The sequence below is a fragment of the Neofelis nebulosa genome, chromosome 5, assembly GCF_028018385.1.
Source record: "Neofelis nebulosa isolate mNeoNeb1 chromosome 5, mNeoNeb1.pri, whole genome shotgun sequence".
Lineage (NCBI taxonomy): Eukaryota > Metazoa > Chordata > Mammalia > Carnivora > Felidae > Neofelis > Neofelis nebulosa.
The window spans coordinates 29,801,085-29,817,875 of NC_080786.1; the positions used below are offsets into that span (position 1 = coordinate 29,801,085).

At 37.4% G+C, this 16,791-nt stretch overlaps 1 protein-coding gene across 4 annotated transcripts in view; it reads right to left on the reverse strand.

Moving 5' to 3' along the window:
- The window catches only part of TOPBP1 (DNA topoisomerase II binding protein 1), a 62,233-nt gene extending 46,294 nt beyond the window's left edge, over positions 1–15,939 (reverse strand). Inside the window, exons 1-10 of one of the 4 annotated variants that reach the window (XM_058729933.1) lie at positions 15,780–15,939; positions 15,076–15,166; positions 13,388–13,522; positions 11,793–11,936; positions 10,963–11,144; positions 9,652–9,848; positions 8,591–8,770; positions 7,735–7,904; positions 4,979–5,142; positions 4,582–4,829 (exon numbers count right to left, since the gene is read on the reverse strand). In XM_058729933.1, coding sequence (XP_058585916.1) covers positions 4,582–4,829; positions 4,979–5,142; positions 7,735–7,904; positions 8,591–8,770; positions 9,652–9,848; positions 10,963–11,144; positions 11,793–11,936; positions 13,388–13,522; positions 15,076–15,159 — 1,504 coding nt within the window. In that variant the 5' untranslated portion in view covers positions 15,160–15,166; positions 15,780–15,939. Of the gene's footprint in view, positions 1–4,581; positions 4,830–4,978; positions 5,143–7,734; positions 7,905–8,590; positions 8,771–9,651; positions 9,849–10,962; positions 11,145–11,792; positions 11,937–12,744; positions 12,910–13,387; positions 13,523–15,075; positions 15,167–15,779 lie in introns of those variants that run through there. The other 3 variants (XM_058729934.1, XM_058729936.1, XM_058729935.1) reach the window with 3 other exon arrangements.
- Positions 15,940–16,791: the final 852 nt, after the last annotated feature.

The following is a 16,791-nucleotide window of genomic DNA, read 5'->3' on the forward strand; positions in this document are numbered from 1 at the left end:
AAGAAAGCATCCAGATGGCCAAAAGACACATGAAGAGATGCTCACTATTACTCATCATCAGGGAAATGCAAATCAAAACTGCAATGTGCTATCACCTCACATGTCAGAAAGGCTAAAATCAAAAACACTAGAAACAAATGTCAGTGAGGATATGGAGAAAAGGGAACCCTCATGCACTGTTGGTGGGAATGCAAACTGGTGGAGCCATTGTAGAAAACAGTAGGGAGTTTCCTCAAAAAGTTAAAAATAGAACTACCCTATGATCAGCAATTGCACTAGGTATTTACCCAAGGATATAAGAGCACTAATTCAAAGGGATACCAGAGCCCCTATGTTGATAGCAGCATTATTTACAACAGACAAGATATGGAAGCAGCCCAAGTGTCCAGTGAATGATGAATGGATAAAGAAGATGTAGCGTGTTCATGTGTGTGCATGTGCGTGCACACGCACGCACACACACACACACGCACACAATGGAGTATTATCCAGCTATCAAAAAGAAGGAAATCTTGCCACTTGCAATGACATGGATGAAGCTACAGAATATAATGCTAAGCAAAATAAGTCACTGGCAAATACCATATAATTTCACTCATATGTGGAATTTAAGAAAGAAAACAAACAGACAAAAAGAAAAAAAATAAGAGGGGCGCCTGGGTGGCTCAGTCGGTTAAGGCTCCAACTCTTGATTTGGTTCAGGTCATGATCTGTGAGTTTGAGCCCTGGGTCAGGCTCTGCGCTAGTGGTGCAGAGCCTGCTTGGGATTCTCTCCCTCTTCCTCTCTCTGCCCCTCCCCTCCCTGTTCGTGCTCTCTCTCTCAAAATAAATAAACTTAAAAAAAAATAAGACAAATCAAGAAACAGATTCTTAATTATAGAGAACTGGTGTTTACGAGAGGGGTGGTGAATCAGCAGGATGGGTTAAACAGGTGACTGGGATTAAGGAGTGCACCAGGTGATATACGGACTTGTCCAATCACTATACTGCATACATGAAACTAGTTATAACACTGTATGTTAACTCACTGGAATTAAAGCTAAAAAAGAAAAAGATAAAATGCTGCAAATTCCCTTCTAGAAATATTATAGGCTAGACATGCAAAACCCTCTCATTAAAAGCACTTGAAAATATAGAATAAAATATTAAAGGCATCAGTACAAATGCAGAGCTGAATTTGCAAGAAAGCAAGAAATTAAGGACTGAAAATGAAGTAGTATCATGAATTCAGAGCATTGAGTGGTTACTAAAACTAATGGTTACCCTGAATCTATTTTTCCAGAAACTTAGATTCTCAGAATTCAGGAACATCACGTGGAGGGAAACAACTTAAGCCTTTGGTCTCACACAAATTAGAGGTGGGGTGGAGTACACGAGTAAACAAACCCAGAAACCCTAAAGGGAAATGTCTAGTTACAATGCAGACCAAAATCAATCAAACAACAACAAAAAATCTACCCTGCAAAGGAGATGACAAATACACTTGATTTTGGCTTTGGGTCAAGGGGGAAAAAGATCTCTCCTGAGAATTTGTTATCATAGGCTGGGTCCTCAAAGTAGGTGAAGAGTACAAATTCACACTAGCCTGGTGGTCCAAAAAACATCCAGCCAATAAACTGAGACGTGTCCTGAGTTGGAAAACCCTTAGACTTCTAGCAGATTTAAATATGAACCCTTTCTAGAGGAACAAACCCTCGCCTTCAAGCTTCTTAGAATTTCCAGAGGCCTAATGAGTTTATAATATCACAAAGACATGAAGAAACTAGGCAGCATGAACAATACAGAGAACTACTCCCCTCCATTCATAATACTGCAGTATGTTTAATGTGTTTCAAGAAATAATTAATAAGACATGAATACAGAATAAGATTATTAACAGAACTTCTAGGAACTGAAAAAAATAATTATTGAAATAAAAAATTTAATGGATGGGTTAAACACATTAGGCAATAGCTAAACAGAGAAACAGTGATGTGAAAGGAAATCCTGAATAAATTACACATAATAAATCACAGAAAGACAAAAAGATGAAATCAGAAGGGCAGGTTAAGTGATCCATACACAGAGTAATGGCAGTTAGAAAATATAGAGTGGTGAAGAAGCAATATTCAAAGTGATAATAGATGAAAAATGTTTTACAATGAAGTAAAAAGACAAAAACCCCCCACTAATCCTTAATTTAGAAAGCACAATGAATTGCAAGTAGGACAAGTACATGGTAAAACTCTAGGATACAAGAAATAAAAGGAGATATTAAAAAAGGCCAGAAAAAAAGAAAAAGACTTCCTACAAAAGAATAATTAGACTGAATGACTTCTTATCCACCAGCCACAGAAAGAGGACAATGAAATAACATCTCCCAAGAGCTCAAAGTAACTGTCTAGGACTGTATTCAGAGAAGAACTATTTTTTAAGGCAAAGGCAAAATAAAGACATTAACAGAAACTGAAGGAATTTCTAAAGGATATATTTTATAGGAGGAAAGAAAATGATTCCAGAGGAGAGGTCTCAGATGCCAACAAGGAATGGGAAGCAAAGAAATCGCTAAATATGTTGATAAATCAAAACAAATATGGGCCACATGAAACAATAAGTATCTAATTGTGAGATTAAAAAAGACAATGAAAATACTAGCCCAAATCACATAAATTGAGTGTACTAGTGAGTGTGTGTAGAGGGGTGTGATTAGCAAGATGTTGAAGATAGTGTTATAAAGTTTTTGTACTTAAGATGAAGATCAGGGGCGCCTGGGTGGCTCAGTCAGTTAAGCGTCCAACTTCAGCTCAGGTCATGATCTCACGGTTCGTGAGTTGGAGCCCCGCATTGGGCTGTGTGCTGACAGCTTGGAGCTTGGAGCTTGGAGCCTGGAGCCTGCTTCTGACTCTGTGTCTTCCTCTCTCTGCCCCTCCCCTGCTCATGCTCTGTCTCTCTCTCTCTCCCAAAAATAAATAAAAACATTAAAAAAAAAAAAAAAGATGAAGATCAAAATTCTGATTAACTTTAGATTTCAAGTTATGATGCACCTTTAAGTTCCAAGGGTAATCACTGAAAATAAAAACAGATCTAACTTCTACATTAGAAGAAGGAAGACAGAGAGTTGGGAGACCGAGGTAAGAGGGGGCAAGCTCAAGCTACCCAAAAGGCAAAAATTTTAAACAAAGAAGCATAGAAAAATGAGACAAACAAAAAGCACAAAATAAGATGGCATAAAATAATAAAAATAGATCACAAGTAACAATAAAAGAAAACTGACCAAATTTGCAGTTAAGAAAACAAGTCAGTCACACTAAATGAATACTCACACGAGGCACAGATAGTTGTATTAATATCAGATAAAACAGATTTTAAGGAAAAAAATTAGGAAAATGAGAATCATCATGTAATAAAACATCAAGATATATTAAAAAATTAAATCTGACAGAACTACATGGAGAAACTGTCAAAGCCACTATTATGGTGGTGGAGTTTAACATCTCTATTTCATTAATTCAGATAGAGCAGACAAAACATGGTATCATATGCATGTATAGAAACCTCCACGCAATCACAGAGGCATGGTTAAGAACAATCTCAGCCGTACTGTTTGTACTGGCAAAAAAAAGACACAATATAAATGTCTATAGGTGGGAAAATGGATACAATGTGGTGTATTCACAACCAGTTACTTGGATTAGATAAATCTCTCTCATGGTTGGAGGAGAATAGCAAAAAAGTACTTACCATATGTCATTTATATAAGTTAAAATACACACAAATTAAAGAGTATATACATTGCAAACAGATATATACACATGTAAACTATAAGGAAAATGGGGAGACTTACAGGAGGCTTTTGGTATAGTGGAATATTCTATTTTTTTTTTATACCTAGGTAGTAGCATATGGTTACGCATCACATTATTCTTCATATCTTTTTCAATGTACTAAATATTTCACAGTAACTTTTTACATTTTTTTTTTTTGCATTTATTTATTTTTGAGAGACAAAGAGTACAGTGGGGGAGAGGCAGAGAGAGAGGGAGACACAGAATCCGAAGCAGGCTCCAGGCTCTGAGCTGTCAGCACAGAGCCCGACATGGGGCTCAAACTCACAAACTGTGAGATCATGACCTGAGCTGAAGTCGGACATTCAACCGACTGAGCCACCCAGGCGCCCCTCACAGTAACTTTTTCTTAAAAAAGAAGAAATGCTGCTCACAACTCTTCACTGGCAGTTTTCCTTCCCATTCTGAGAAGATTACATACAGAGGTCACAGTTCACAGTGCAGCACTGTATGCATTAAAGATCACAATAACCAAGTAAGAGGTAATTAATTACAAGGTTAAAATAAAAATTCATGCTGTTACAAACTCACACAAAGTGATGCTGGTATATAAAACAGATCAAAGTGGAGATAGTTGAAGAGAGGAGGAGGTCAGAGGGTTCAGCACCCCTTGGCCTTGCCTGCTTACAAAAAGTAACAGACATAAAACATTAAGAAAAAGGTTTAACTTAAAATCTAGAAAACCTGGTAGAAATCACATATGTATGCATTCCTCTTCTAAATTTATGACTGTAAATACTAATCAACTATTTCTTACCCGCTGTTGTGTTATTATTTACATACTGAGAGAGGAGATCTTCATCAGCTTGCTCATGTTTTCCATCAGGAGTAGAGTCCTTCTTGGAGGAGCTGTTGTTCTTTTTTAAAGGGGCTGTTTGACTTTCAGGTTTATCCGAAACTGGAATTTCCACTGGTTGGTAGTTAGCATGGATATATGGCTCTTCAGGAAGTATATAACCTTTACTAAAACACTCTAGCAACCATTTTGCTCCCACTACATGAGGCCTACAAAAATAGTACATAATTATATATTAGTTCAAACTATAAAGACCATCATCCCATTTGCCATGCTGTTTCCAAAACCACATGGATATGCAGTTTTAAGAAAAATCATTACAGAGTAGAAAATTCTTTGATATAAAAACTGACAAAACCTGTGAGCCGATTTATCCCAAAACTGCTTCAATTCATCATCATAATCTCCCACAATAACATGAGTTACATCTTCATTGAGCTGATTAAAACGAACTCCACCTCCACTGTTAATAAGTCTTCTCAGTTTATCTAGCTTTCTGCCACTAAAACCGCAAAGATATATCTGCAAAGAAAGAAAATATCTACTTTAGATTAATGCATTGAAGATGGCTTATTTCTCTCAACAGAAAAAGAATTATTAAAAAAATATATATCTAAATCCATTGTGTATAAATAAGACAACTCGTGTACATTTAAAATACATTAAGAATGGAATGTATTCTGAAACTTGGATTTTTTTTTTAACAATTCTGAAATTTTTACTATTACTTCTTCACAGTTCTATAGCATCATCATCCTTCACAGTAGACACCTGATATGTATTTTAAGGCTTTAATAAAATAGAAGCTAGAATTCAATTATCTTCTGAATATTAGTGCACAGCAATGTCTAAAATGCTGGTAGCTTCTTAAATATTGAATATCTTACTATTTGTAAATTTTAGATTATAGAAATAAACTGGAGTTTATATGTCTGAGTTCAGGAAACCTGGGTTTAAATTTTGGCTCAGCTGTCAATAATTAATTACATGACCACGGTAAGTTACTCAGCCTCTTTAAATCAATTTTCTTACCCGTAAATTAAGATACCTTTTACACAGAGTTGATTACACAAGATAATTTAAGTCAAGCTGAGGATCGTGCTTTGACAATAATACATATGCAAAAATTTATTTTTAACTATCAGTATGTATGTATTGAAACCAATTTAATAAATATAAAAATCGTTTTCATCTCTATTTTACATGTGTCTTAAAAAAAATTTCTTAGGGGCGCCTGGGTGGCGCAGTCGGTTAAGCGTCCGACTTCAGCCAGGTCACGATCTCGCGGTCTGTGAGTTCGAGCCCCGCGTCAGGCTCTGGGCTGATGGCTCGGAGCCTGGAGCCTGTTTCCGATTCTGTGTCTCCCTCTCTCTCTGCCCCTCCCCCGTTCATGCTCTGTCTCTCTCTGTCCCAAAAATAAATAAAAAACGTTGAAAAAAAAAATTTTTAAAAAAAAATTTCTTAAATGACAAATCTATTCCTAACTGCATTTATATCCCAAATTAAATAACCTCCATTAGAATATATTTGAACAAAAATGAGGAATCATGATTTCTGTCACATAAATTTCCTATAAGAATAATTAAAAGTCATATCCAGAATTGGCAGGGTCTAGGATAAAAAAGAGTATACAAGATACTCTCTGTTCTGCTAATACGTTGGTAAGTTTTTATTAGTTTTTTTTTTTTTAATTTTTTTTTTTTAACGTTTATTTATTTTTGAGACAGAGAGAGACACAGCATGAACGGGGGAGGGGCAGAGAGAGAGGGAGACACAGAATCGGAAGCAAGCTCCAGGCTCTGAGCCATCAGCCCAGAGCCCGACGCGGGGCTCGAACTCGCGGACCGCGAGATCGGGACCTGAGCTGAAGTCGGACGCTTCACTGACTGAGCCACCCAGGCGCCCCTAGTTTTTTAATGTTTATTCATTTTTGAGAGACAGAGACAGACCATGAGAGGGGGAGGGCAGAAGGAGAGAGGGAGACAGAGAATCCAAAGCAGACTCTAGGCTCTGAGCTGTCAGCACAGAGCCCGACATGGGGCTCGAACTCACAAGCTGTGCGATCATGACCTGAGCTGAAGTTGGACGCTTAACCGAGCCACCCAGGAGCCCCATAAATTGGTAAGTTTTATAAGTTTAGAAGGATAAGGTAATCTGCCCAATTCCTCTCTTAACAATAAAACAGGGTTACATCTTTGCTATTGAGAATTAATGTATAGCCTATTCACTCTACAAGTAGAAAAATTATATATATGCATTTTTTAAAGTTTATTTATTTTTAGAGTGCACATGCGAGTGGGGAAGGGGCAGAAAGAGAGAAGGAGAAAGACAAAACCATGCTGACAGCATGGAGCCTGAGGCAGGGCTGGATCCCATGAACTGTGAGATCATAACCTGAGCCCAAATCAAGAGGTTGACACTTAACCGACTGAGCCACCCAAGCACCCCTACATAGAAATATATTAAATAAGTATTCAGCTCCAGGAGATAAATAGCATAGGATGTTTTCATCAAGGCACTTATAAAACAATTATTCATACATTAAAAAATTAAGTAGCCCAAGGGACACTAAACAAAGCAGTGGGTCTAATGGAATATAGGACCCTGGAATAAAGCCTAGGAATATAGGCTTTGGAGTAGATGTCTGTCTACTTAATGTCTGTGTGATTCTGAACAAGAATTTTAATCTGCTAAGCCTCAGTCTCAGGGTAATACTCATTTTAGATTTGTGGGAATTAAATGAGATTATATATAACATATTAACAACATGCACAGTCTAACATGTTAGAAACACTTATTAAGTGACAGTTATAAATAAAAATCCATTAAGTGGTTCAGAAACTAAGTGGTCTCAAAACAGAGTAGAAAGATTACTGGTAAGGATGGTTCAGAATTGAAAATAATAAAAACTTTGAAAGCTACAAATGAAGGCACATCCCAGGCAGAGGGACCCTGACAGCTAAAGGACAGGTATGGCCTAATGTTTGCCTCTGCTTAGCTAGGGTGAAGGTTTACGTAGACAAAGAGCAAGCCCAACTCTGAGGTGTCTTCAAAGTTAGGCTAGATAGCACTGATGTATATTATCACTGCATGTATTACATGATAAAGACATACCCGACAACCATCTAGTAAATCTTCAGGTGCTTGAAATGCACTGACATCCAGATTTTCTAGATTTTCAAGTGTGGGCTCCACTTTGCTATTAAGAACTGAATTATATATCGATTCATTTATGCAACTTGCATTGATGTTGGAAATATGGCTGACATCCGAAAGAGTACGACCTACATATCAAACAAAGATGTAGAAATTTATGGAGATAAAAATGTGATTACCTACTTCCCTATAGATTAACTTTTCTTATACACAAAGGGCTGTGAACAATTTTCAAAGTAAGAATCAAATGTTTTTACTGAAGTCTTGGTGGCCAAGTGAGAAGGGAAAATGAAACTAACTTTCACATCTTTTTCAAATAAAAATAAATTTAATATATTTTAATAGTGGCTTGCTTCCATTAAAAATCTGAAGTTGCTGGCTGTAGGGTACAGGAAAGAAGAAAGCATAACATCTGATAAATTGCCAACATGGCACCTATAAGATAGAAATGATTTTAAATTTTACATGAATACAGATGGTCTATAACAACTGCAGCAAACTAATAAAAATGCATTACTATTTGAACATTAGTCAAGTTCTGAAAAATCTTTTAAGTCTTTATTAGTATTCTTGATTTCTTTAATCATCTTTTGCATTCAATCAGAAAAAGAAAGAAAATACATTCATTATAAAAAGAAATACCAGGAGTTCTGGACTAATTTTCATACAATTTAGTTATTATACAACTATGCCTGGGAGCATACCAAGAAAGAATGACATTCCTTACTATATCTAACTGATTCTATTTACAAATCAATTCTTACATAGAAAACTGTTAAAAATGACTGTTTACTTTAATCCCACTGAGACTTACTATCAACTGTGTTGATCTGGCCAGTAGGAGTTGAAGTATCAGGTACAGTCTTTGTTTCCGGTCGAGGCTCTGTCTTGTATATAGATTCATCCTGACAAAAACCTTTGTCAACACTGTCAAAAAACCACCGTGTGGTCACACAGTGTACATTCCATTTCTTGGCACATTCATATTTTTGACCTATTATGTTTATTAAGAAACAGAAAGAGAAATGTAACCATTAAAATCTATCTCTGTAGAAATATTCATAGTATTACAGGTTATGGGGAAAAACTCACCTGAAACAAAATTAAAGTTACCACTTCTTACTTTCAAACAGTATGCTATACAGTATATTAAAAAATAATATTTTAAGTTATTACTCAACTATATTTTCCATGTGTTGTGTAAATACACATGCCATATAAGGGGGTTTAATCTCTTAAAATTGAGTAATTTATGGGGTGCCTGGGTGGCTCAGTCAGTTGAGAGTCTGACTCCAGATTTAGGCTCAGGTCATAATCTCAGTTTGTGGGTTTGAGCCCCATGCTGGGTTCTGTGCTAACAGCACAGAGCCTGCTTGGGATTCTCTCCCTCTCCCACTCCACTGCTCATGCTCTCTCTTGCTCTCTCTCTCAAAATAAATAACATTAAAAAAAAAAAAATAAAACTGAGGAATAAATGTGGGGTAACTGAAATGCTAATGCATTTTCTTCTTTTAACTGCCTCATGTGCTGCAAGGTATATCTGCAGGTTACAACTTGTAGTTCATCTAATAAAGCTGATTTGTTCAATTAAAAACTAAGCCAAGCCTTTTGTCATTAGAAAGAAATGTAATTTAGCTACATTAGCCTTTTTTTATTCATCCAAATTTCTTGTCCTGTAAGTTTTTTTAATGATCTGAATAAACCTGGATAGTCATGTAATTTTTCTACAGATTCTGAACCAAACTCTCTTTGTAAGATTTCAGGGGAAAAAAATATACCAGATTTGTAACATATCAGAAGGAAAAGCTATTCTGTAAACATCTTCAAATGTTAAATACTAGGGAAAATTCTGTACTTTTTTGCAGATAGTTTTACCTTTCGGTTCTTGCACAATGAGGTGTGTACATTCATTCATTTTCAGTTGTCCCATGTATTGACCTCCATGCTTAACTGTGAGTTGCTGAATTGCCTTTCTTTCTGAGCCACACAAGCCAGTCACACAGATTGTGCAACCAAGAAAAATAGGACACTTGAAGTCTTCCATGTTTATATCAGTATATCTGGCTATTTTTCTGGGGAAAGTAAGTAACAAGGAAAAAATAAACATTTTAATATACTAGTTTAAAATTTACCAGAATAATAATGACAACAGAAATCATTAAGGCTTTCCTCATTTTTTTAGGATTTTAATCATTTTTAAGGGAAACTGACAAACACGCAAAATTACACTAATTGCTCATCTAGCTCAACACTATGTCACTAATGAAAAGTAATACTTCAGATAGTTTCTCAAATAAAACTGTTCTGAGGGAAAATATATTTCATTAACTCTTTAAATCCATGCCAAAGTGGTGTGTTTTCCAAAATTTTAGGTCTGAAATACCTACAAACTCAAAACGATCTTGGTTGCCTACCAGAAAAGGAGACTTTTTTTCCTTCCCTTATACCATATAGATAATATGCAAGGATTTTTAGTTGAATACCAACAAAAATATCATTACCATTTTGTTTCCATGCAAGACAGACATGCTGGAAATGCAGGTTCCGATGCGGAGAGATGTTTAGGATGTGTTGGACAGTGCTGAGAGGAAGACTGGAAAAATGCCTATTCCTAAGGTCTATGAAGGCAAGCATGTATCCTGCTTTGCTCACTATGTATATCTAACGCCTAGCTCAGGCCAGGTACGTAAAGTGAGCTTGATTAACATTTGCTGAAGGACCACAGCTTAGTCAATGGCTTACATATGTTTACATTCAACTTTACACAGACCGACATCTTTGGGAGGGAATACAATTGCCAAAATGGTAATTCACTCTCCATCTTAATATATGGGCAGAGTAGTGGAAGGGTAACGCAACTTAAGAGTGACAATTGCTGCAGTGATCATCTCAACTATTTTACAAGCATTTACTGCTGCTAACAATTTTATCATCAAAGCATTTCTTACCTTGAAGCTAGTATTAAATCAATAGCCTATTCTACCTATTAACTAATACCTTGACAATAAGAGCCTGCAGATTCTGCTCTCTTGTTTTCACTGAAGGGTAAGAACCCCATTTTTTGTCCCTGAATAACAAATCCCGAAAGAACAACATAAAACCTCCCCTATAAAAACCCACAATAGGCCAAAATGATCGCATGTATCATTTTTTTTAATCTAGAACACATCTAAATGTCTTTCTTACTTCTCTTGTGACTTCTCCCAAAGTGTTTCAATCCAAGAAGGAAGCAAAATAGGTTTCTTTAGGTTTGCAGCAACTAAATATTTTTTGCTGCCAACTTCTCCTGCAATAAGGTGAGTTACTGATATATTAAGATCTCTGTATACGCGTCCACCCATCATTTGTACATATTTATGAACTTCTTCCTGTAAACCCAAAAGAAAATATGTTAATATTAAAGCAAACAGTATCTCTGCCATTTTTAATACAAAGACTCATAAATATCTTTTGTTGTTGTTAGCTTTAAGGCACAAATGTTTCTCACCACTATAAAGTTAAATAATCAAATTACTTTTTGTATAAAGATAAATATGAAATATAAATTCAAAAATAATTACCTTCACACATTATTTTCCTATATTTGTTTCTTTCAACTCCATGAGTTTATTTCTTTTAAATATAAATTTTATACATTACATATAAAAATACATATTTTTATCTCTTAGAAAGCATTATCAAAGCATTCTTACCTTGGAGCTAATGCTAAACCCATAGCCTGTTCTACCTGTCAACATTTTTTTAGAAGATCGACCATCTACAGTGGAAAAAATATGACTCAAACTCTAACTCATCAACTGCAGAAAGGAAAAAGGGAGTTTTCTTTCAAGTAGTCAGTTTTCAATTAAACAGATGCTACTGTATTCGTTAAAATAGAAAAGACTGTACACTGTTGTATACTGACTTTGTGTAAGCCATGAACACCAACTACAAAGTCTTTCAAAGTGTCTCCTACACAGTGGAAGATTAAGTGTGGAGATATATATACATTGGTCATGATTTTCCTCAACACTTACCCTTTTGTCTTTTTCCAGGCTTGTACAAGATACAGTTACATCAGACATAACCATATTAAAAACTGGATGTTCGGCTCTTGGGACACATCGCTGGTGGTGCACACAAAATATGACTACTTGAGGGCCAACAATTCTGCAGCCAAGCTATAAAAAGAGGGAGAAAGTTTAGTATGTAGGAAAAGACGTCCTGTATTATGAAATTACATTTTGTAATATTTACCAATTATTTACAGAAGGTGATGACCACTGCAGAAAAATCCCCAAATTGTTATAAGAAAATTATTTAATTTCTTAGGGACACAACACACTAAATAAACACACATGCAAATCAAACGATGCAGTCTATCAAAAGAAATAAGCTTCAAGAGCCACATCAGTCAAAGTTGTCACCAAATTTTAATCTCTAAAACAAACACAGCCTTAATGATAGGGTGTATGAGTAACAGTCTTATGCTATAATAATTAGGAAATATCCATTATATACTTTTTAAATGAAGTACCCAGCCAACCAAGCAGTTTAAAATAATAAGAGCCTCACTGATCCCCTTCTAAAATACCTACACTGTCACACACACAAAAAATAATCCTAGGCAGTTTCTACATCTGCGTTTAAACACTTTGTCTTCAACTCAATGTCTTTCCAAGATGCACAAAGACTTCTCTATGGTATTACAGATTGCTAAAAAAGTGACCTTTCATTTTCATTGATAACTAAGTTAACAAAAGTGACAGTCTTGCTCAACATCAGCACATTCAAGCCAGAACTAAAAAGTCTGTGGGTGATTTAAATCATGACTGATTTAAAGATCTAAAAGGCAAATGATTACTGCTATCTTTTTGTTCAGCCATAGGAAAAGTGAATTTTTAATGCTATTGATTCTATCTGACAAGGAATGTTATTTCCAAAAGGAGGGTAAGACCAACAATGCTTTTGGCAAAGGTGGGCACAGACCTTCCGTAAATTGTGCAGATACTGCATCTACCTACTCTTCTATGTTTTCTTCTCCTTCAAACAAGAATCACTTCTTTGTTATCTGCATGGAATTACAGCCAGTTTACTTTTATTTCAATGCTTCTCTCTTGTCCAGACACCAAAAAAGTAATGAGTCAGTAGACTCTGGAAATCAACAAAAAGAAATAAGATGGCTCATTGGTATACTGCAATACTCATCTCCAAAATGCTTCTTTCTTAGCATATAATGTTTCAGACCCTGCACAAGGTACAGATACTAAAATTCTGTGTGTAAGAGCACAAAGGAAAGACAGTAAGTAACCAAGAGTTATGTTGAGATCTCTTCCTATCTTTACTGAAAATTTTGCAATCAAACTGAGTTTAAGTACAGAACTCCATCACTAAAGTGTTTCATTACTATAGAGTTCACTTAAACTAAATGAAGTTAAATCTTCTAAAATACAAAAGCCTATTGTAACATTATTAGCCTTTAAAAGTATTATTCTGGTCTCCTAAAACCAAAGGATTCCTCTATATTCATAATCTGCATAATATTTCATGGTCGATAAAGAATTTATATCCACTGAAGCAAAAACAAAACGAAAATCAGACTACGGAAGGAACACACTAAAAGTTGGCAAACCTTTTTGAGGTGATCAAAGACATTGCCACTAAATGGGTCACAGATATAAAGTGACCTATCATTCTCCTTCATGTTTAATGCCTCTTCTTCTGTAATAATCTGAAGATATTCTTCTGATTGGAACTCTTTTATTGACTGAAAGAAAAAATGAAAGAATGCACCTGAAATTTTTCTCCTGTATTTAAGTCCTATAAATTTTACCTTCAAAATCCATCTCCAATCCAATCTTTTTCCCTTTGAAAGCTACCATCATCTCTCCCCTCAACCTCTGCAGAAGTTTCCAAAGTGGTTCCTTCTCTCTTCCTTCCCCTAAATCTATTCACCAGATAGCAGCTAGTAATCTCTTTCACAATACAAATCAGGTGATGAGTCTGGGCCCCTGCCTATCTCCCCATTATTACCTTCTACCTCTCATCTCTCTTGCTTACTCTTCTCTAGCCTCCTGCTTTCTTGCTGAGCCTGGAACAAGCTAAGCATGACCTCATTAGAGGTCTTGCTCTTGTTCCCACTACCTGGAATATTCTTCTTCCAGGTCTTTACCTGACTTGATCCATCACTTCAATCAGATATGTTCAAATGAAAAAGTAAAAGTCTTTACAATGGCCCTCAAGGCCTTTTACATGACCTCTTTACTCTTACTCTCTAAAGCACCCCTTAATATTCTTCCCCCATCCCTTGTTCACTACACTTTAGCCACATTAATGTTGGACAGACACTCCCAAGTACTTTCTCAGGGGCCTGTGTATAGTTGTTCTCCCTGCCTGAAAGCTTCACCCCAGACATACATATGGTTAACTATCTCAACTCCTTCAACTGCACTCAATTATCATCTTCTCCATAAAGCCTTCACTGATCATACTCTACTTAAAATTGTAACTTCCCTCCTCCCCCAGCAAACATCCTCTAGAACCCCTTAACCTGTTTTACTCTTTTCTCTTCCCATAGCACTTAGCACCTTGTAACATATAGAGTTTACTCATTTATCCTACCTGATTTATGTCTAGTTCCTCCTGCTAAAATAGAATATAAGCTCTGAGAGAGCATGGACCTTTGCCTGTTGTGATCACTGATGTATCCCAAGTACTAGAACAGTCCTTAACAGGTCATTACACTCAGTAATTATTTGCTGAATGAACTTGAGAGAAAAACCTGCTACAATAATGCTGCTTAAACTTTAATATACACAGTAATCACACTGAAGATCTTGTTAAAATGCAGGTGCTAACTGGGAAGTCTCAGTTGGGCCCAATGTTCTGCATTTCCAACTCTACTAATGCTACTGGGGTCTGTGAGTATCAAGGCTCTACAAAACCCCCTACATCTTCCCATATTACACTGTACACAATGAAACATACTTTTAACGCCAAAAAATTAAGTGTAACCAGTACACAACAGATTCATATTTCTTCAACACACAAAGGTCTACTCTGATTAGTACACATAGAAAGAAATGTAATTTCCAAGAATAGCAGGTGTGTTACTTTCAATAAAAATGTCATAATAGACGTATGCTCTCCAAAATACACAATGTTTACATCAACCCCAAAATATGTATCACATCTATATTAATATAGACTACAGTAAAACTTCAAAAATAACTAAGACATAAGAAGCCCAATAAATCAAAAACACTAAAAAGGAGGAAATGAATTCATAGCATCAAACAAGGCGTTTTCAAGCACCCTTACCTCAAGAGCTTTAAAAAAACATTCGGTATTGTCTGAAGACTTTAAAAACTTCACAAGAAACGGTTCTTTGTCATTTCTGGACATTTTTGAACTGTCAAAATAAGGGAGCCATTAACAAGGACAAAAACACCACCCGTATGAAGTTAAACGTTAAGAGCAGCTATTTTTCTGTGCCGACAACTCCCAAGGATAGAGATGCTGGCTTTGCCCAGGAATTCGTTTATTAGTTTCTAGAATGTGGGTAAAGTCGAGAAAAAAAAGGTGACAACAATCCATGCAAATCAGAAGACGACATTAATGTCCCTAAATTGACTACACTCAGGGCTTTTGTTATGGGGCTCTAAGACCCCTAAGCCCATGGGGCATTCAGTTGCGCTTAGCTTAAAGATACACAGAACGAAACTGTCCACGACCCTCGAGGTTTGTTCACTCCTCAGTAAACGGACTTCAATATATAAACGGAAAACCGGTTAGCAAGGTCATGCCCCTAGAGGGCCGAATGCTCTTGCTCGCCAGCTCCCAGAGAAAGGCCCGACTCTAGGTTCAACCGCAGTCACGTCCTCTCCGGCGTCAAAGCCTCACCCGCCGGTCCATGGGCCATTTACACGGACGGGGGAAACGAGGGCCCTAAGGCCAGGGGAAGTGTAGCGACCCCCCAATTAGGGTGAGGAAGGAGCTGGGTCCTCTCTCCGTGCCTCCCTCACCTCGGTGAAGCCTGGGGGTCTTCGGGCGGCGAGTTAGGGTGAGCGTGGCCCGCAAGACGGTGGCTGGGGTCGGGCGCCACCCCGGCGCACACCCGCCGCAGCCGGCGGCGCCCCCGACCCGATGCAAACGTAAAACCCGGAAATTGCTGAGGCCGCGAACCGACTTTCGCGCCAACCGCGCGGAGGCGCCCGCCTCTTCCGGCGGAAGTGAGCCCAGCCGCAGTTGCGGGAGGAGGGCGGAGATGTCAAAAGTCGCGGTGGCGGCAGGTTCAGTGCTATTGCAAGCTGGCTTAGGGGTTACGAGGGCTTAGGGCTTTGGGTGGGGTGGGTGCGTGGGCGGGGGGAAGGGGCGCTAAGCTCCCCTGGGAGTTGGCAAGCTGCTCACGGGAAGACCTGGCACATCGAAAAATAAAGCCCTGGGGAAAAAAGAGTTTCCTTAATCAGTATTTTACACCTGCCGTATGTCAGGCAGTGCGCGTAAAACCATATAGTATGGTTCAAAACAACTCTATGAGGCAAATAGTGGTATCTCCGTTTTACAGATGTGAAAACTGAAGCTTAGCTAAGTTAAATGATGTAAGGTCACACAGTAAGTGGTAGAATTAAAACTGCAGCCAAGTCTTTTTGATCCCACAGATAGGGTCCTTTTCTCTCCAATATTGGTGGAATATAAGCACCACCTACCACAGCCAAATGACCTGAAGGAAAGAAAGATGTCAGGATGACTTAAACTACACACCTAGTGCGAAGGGATATGCACCCCTCCCCTCTGCCCCCCTTCAATTAATGTCTCACTTTTTCTGTAACTCCCTGAGTGTTGGGGATACTCTGGGGTGGGCCCTAATGTTAAAATGGCAAAGGTCAGGGGGAGAGTAGTAAAATGGGACTGCAGAATCTTGGCTTGTTGATAACAACAAACAAACAAACAAACAAAAACTGCTAAATTTTATTCTTCACTTTTGAGATTGAGAAGCTTATAACTTTGAATTGAGTAATATGAGAGTTTAACACC